The 4,644-nt window shown below is 38.9% G+C and overlaps 1 protein-coding gene across 1 annotated transcript; it reads left to right on the forward strand.

Moving 5' to 3' along the window:
- The first annotated feature begins 2,060 nt into the window (after nucleotides 1-2,060).
- Nucleotides 2,061-3,138, forward strand: LOC126503948 (60S ribosomal protein L10-like). The gene is made up of 2 exons (XM_050145922.1): nucleotides 2,061-2,077; nucleotides 2,693-3,138. The coding sequence occupies exons 1-2, from the start codon at nucleotides 2,061-2,063 to the stop codon at nucleotides 3,069-3,071; spliced, it is 396 nt and encodes a 131-aa protein (XP_050001879.1). The 3' UTR covers nucleotides 3,072-3,138.
- The last annotated feature ends 1,506 nt before the right edge of the window (nucleotides 3,139-4,644 follow it).

Genomic DNA, 4,644 nt, shown 5'->3' on the forward strand with positions numbered 1-4,644 from the left:
GCAAGAATGGGACATTAACAAAAGAATGTTATAAATTGTTTTATTGGCGTTTGAAATGAGTTCCAGGGTCCAGTGATAAATGCAGCTCCCATTAGCTGTTTTTTTTTTTTTTTTTTGATAGCTAAGCATTTTAGGTTACTGATAGATAAATGTATCTACATTATAGTACAGTGAACCTTAAGACAAATCAGCATTCACTGCAAATGTGATTTTGTTTAAAATATTAGAATTATTGATTTCAAAATGTTAGGAAAGAAGTGCTTAGCTTGTTGTCATAGGAAAGTATAGCATTCTGAATCACCCTCTTTTCCTCGAGATATCAGTGACCAGGGATACCTACTGAGACTTCCACCAGCCTTCACAGCAAATCTTAACTGTGCTCAAATTCTCACTTCTCAGCTGGGAGATGCTTCAAAGGAACTCTGGGGAGAGGGCTTTTCTTCACTTCCTATGTCCCCGAAATACTCCCTGTCTTTTCCTTGCACCAAGTAACTCTTCTTTCTCTCTGAGCTCACATGATTGTTTCAACCTCACACTGAAGCACAAGTTCATCTCTTTTTTGAAATCTTAATCGCTAGGTCTAAATTTGTCCTTTGGGGCTGTTACAACAAAGTGCTATCGCTTGTGGACTGGCGAGGTGCTCCAACAGTTAAAGCATACCCTCTACTCCTCGAGAGCAGCTGATTTCAGTTCCTAGCACCACCAGTGTTGGTTGACAGAGATCCCACACCCTCTCTGGACTCCACAGGCACCTTCACACATGTGGTATATACACATACACACACCCACACCCACACATGCAAATTAAAAATAATAAATCGTAATAATTACAGATTTGGTAAGAAAAGCAAGAGAATTTTATTTTGTTTAATAGAATTCCGACATCAAAATGCAAGCTACTCTCATGTGACAGTAAGGAGAAGCAAGCTCCCTGTGGCCTGTCTGAGACAGTGGTACTCAACTCATTCATGAAACCTCCGATTTCATGCCATCACTCCTCAAATATCACCTCATCTAAATATCTCTGTGAGGGTTGATTTTCAGCAAGAACAAACATACATATGTTGGTGAGGGTGGAGCATAAGCTTTCATGGCAATATCTTAAACACTGAATAAATTTCAACTTGAGTAAGTAACATTATACTCCTCAATAACAGTTGCTTTTGGCCTTAGAAATCAACTTAAATTTAGAAGACATAAATTTAAAAGGGAATTTAAAGAACATTTATACTAATCTAATCCTATATTGTAGTAACTGTCCCAACTGCCATCATTTCCCATCACTAATGACATGCTGTGATATAATACTCGAAAGTTTGTGTCATGAAATGGAACTAGGAACTAGAAACACTGGTAATGCCAGGAGACTGTAGTAGGTATAGCATGAATGCATTTTAACATTTGTGGATCATAAAAACCAATGATTGTAATTAGAGTAGGGTGTAATTCTAGAAAAATATGAGAAAGATTATGAATCCCTAGGCTGAGGATACCAAAGTGTATTGACCAGGAATCTATATTTGGAGCAGTGGTTCTCAACCATCCTAGTGGTTCGACCCTTTAATATAGTTCTGCATGTTGTGGTGACACCCAATCATAAGATTTTTTGTTCCTGCTTCATCATTGTAATTTTGCTCCTGTTACAAATTGTAATGTAAATATCTGATATGCAGGATATCTGATATATGAACCCAAGAAGGGTCACAACCCACATGTTGAGAACCATTGATTTAGAGGATGCTGAGTTGTTAAGGATGACAGCAGAACGCACAGTCTCCATCAAAGTCTGTGAATCATTGAGAAAAGAGAGAGGAAGCAGGATTTAGGAAAACTGCCCAGGGCTAGAGCTCTTGGCTGACAGCTAAGAACCACAGGACTACCCTAATTCAGGTGCCAGTCTCAGCCTACAGGTAGTTTTGCTTGTGCTTTTGGCCATCTCTGCCTGTGCATCAACTTTCCCACAGCCCTTTCCTTGGGTTTATTTCATTTGCTTAAACAATTCCCAGAACTACAGGAAACAGGTTTAATAGTCTGCCATACAAGTGCTAAAAAGGACAGGAATGGTGAGAGCCATAGAGTGAGTGTGGTTGAAGCATTCACAGCTCATATTCTCTGTAGGTAAACCACCACCCAGGACTTTCCACATGGAAACTCCAGAAGTCTATCCTTTCTGATTTCAGTAGTGACTTCATTGCACTGACTTGATAAAAGCATTGATAAACATCAAAATGAGGTTCGACAAAGAGAGTGTGTTCTGATGGCTGTGAACTGGAAGATCCAGGCAAGGTCTCTTTGGCCACTTTGTACACACTGCCAGCACCAACAGTGTGAGGCAGGCAACCTCTGGAAGAAGGAGTCTAAGGACCTCTTATCAGACAAAGGGAAGTCAGAGAATTTATGGAAAATTCAAAGACAAAGTTCAGGAACAGTTAACATCTCTATGATAATCCTGGGAGGAGAAAAAATTCTCATATCAGGGAGGAAATTATGAATCAGGACCTACAGATGAGAAACAGATTTATATAAAATACTAGCTAATAATATGTGTATTAAGTGCAAAATACATATTGTTACTAAAATGGATCAAATCACTTTGATGGATGAAAATTTTATAGCTCAACATACAGATTTAAATTATAAAAGTGGCTGTGTTCTAATTAATTGTTCATAGGCAAATTACTTCCTTTCTTAGTTTGTTCTCTCAACAATCAGAAGAAAACTCCTACCTGCTTGAAGAATGCTTAAGTAGCATCAGTCAATATCCTAACTACAAATTAAATTTTGGGAAACCCCAGGGCACAGTGGCCAGGGTTCACATTGGCCAGGTCATCATGTCCATCCGCACTAAGCTGCAGAATAAGGAACATGTGATTGAGGCTCTTCGTAGAGCCAAGTTCAAATTCCCTGGCCGCCAGAAGATCCACATCTCAAAGAAATGGGGCTTTACTAAGTTTAATGCCGATGAATTTGAAGACATGATTGCTGAGAAGCGACTCATTCCTGATGGCTGTGGGGTCAAATATATTCCTAATCGTGGTCCCCTGGACAAGTGGCGAGCCCTACACTCCTGAGGGCTTTCATGGTGCTCTCCTGTACCCTACCAAATCATGTTCAGTAATAAATCTCACATCCAGTCTGCTTAAAAAAAATTAAATATTCTAGGTTAGGACAAATAGGATCAACATTGAGATGAGACCAAAACTCAAATTACCTTGCCCGGATATTTAACTTCAGTATACTTTAGAGTTTTATTGATTAACTATAAAACATTGGTGATAAATAACTAGTACACAAGTTTCTTTGCAACATTGCAGCAAAATAGTGTACATTCAAAAACATGGGCATAGCACTTCTGGATGGGTTTAGAACATGTGAACCTCAAACACAATGCTTGCCATTTTAAAGGAACTACTCCTAGAAAGGACTGAGCAAAAGCCGATGAGGGAAGGGCTCTCCCATCTCCCAAGGAGATAACATTTAGCCTGTATTATCTGTATTACACCTTCCCCTGTACATGAAAGAGGAGAATGTGCTATAACTGGAGACTGGGAGCAGATGTTATGATGAATTCGTGCAATCAAACCTTTGCTGTGTTCTTTACTGACAGCAGCTTTTCCCCGCATACATTCTAGTCACTTTCCTTTAAGTTACTCCATTTAGAGGATTTTCCTATGTCTTGTTAGTTTTTCATAAAATTCTCTGTTTTAAATGGCCATAGCTTCTTCTTTGAATTTTTCCTATGCACATGAAAATTATTAAATAAATTTTGTTTTGCTCTTATTTGCCTATTGGTTCAGTTTACGGCCCAAGTCACAGAACCTCAGAGAAGTTTGTTTTCACCATGGTGGAACATCATTACCCAAAATACCCTGTTTACTCCTAAAGCAACAACTGACATTTTGGAGGCATCAGAGTCAGTCAAAGAAAAGAAATTTTTGTATCAGCCTCCCAAATATCTGCCTGAAGAGTGTGGCCAGTTAAATAAAATTATTACTAGAGCATGCACACTGGGAAATGCAGTGGGATGGTCTTTCTGTACACTGTGAATATGTGTTGCTCTCATTGGTTGATAAATAGAGATGCTTTGACCTATGGCAAGGCAGGATAGAGCCAGGCAGGAAATCCAAGCAGAGACACAGGAGAAGGGTGGGATCTGGGATATGCTAACCAGCCACAGAGAAAGCAAAGCATACAGAAAATGAGGTAACAAGCCATGAAACACATGGCAAAGCATAGATAAGGAATGTGGATTAATTTATATGTTGGAGCTAGCTAATAATAAATCTGAGGCATCGGCCAACTATTTACAAGTAATATTAAGTCTTGGAGTGATTATTCAGGAACTGGTGGGCAGGAGAGAAGCCTCCATTTACAGGGAAACAATAAAATTGCTCCAACTCACTATTCCATATAGGATTTTGGAGTCTGTCATACTGACAATATTATTTGTAACCTAGGAATTTTTTATTTTTTCTGACATTTCTATTGCAAATGGAAATATCATGCTAGGGTTTCAAACTGTTCCTTTTCCTGCTAAACAGTGTACCCACCATCAAGCCTGGACCTAGGAGAATGAAACCTTTTGAGAATAAAAGAACTGACAAAGTTATTGCATGCAGCTGAAAATTGACCCCTTTGTTTCCT

Source organism: Alexandromys fortis, unplaced genomic scaffold (genome assembly GCF_014885135.2).
Source record: "Alexandromys fortis isolate MF-2015 unplaced genomic scaffold, M_Fortis_MF-2015_v1.1 scaffold_34, whole genome shotgun sequence".
Taxonomy (NCBI): Eukaryota; Metazoa; Chordata; class Mammalia; order Rodentia; family Cricetidae; genus Alexandromys; species Alexandromys fortis.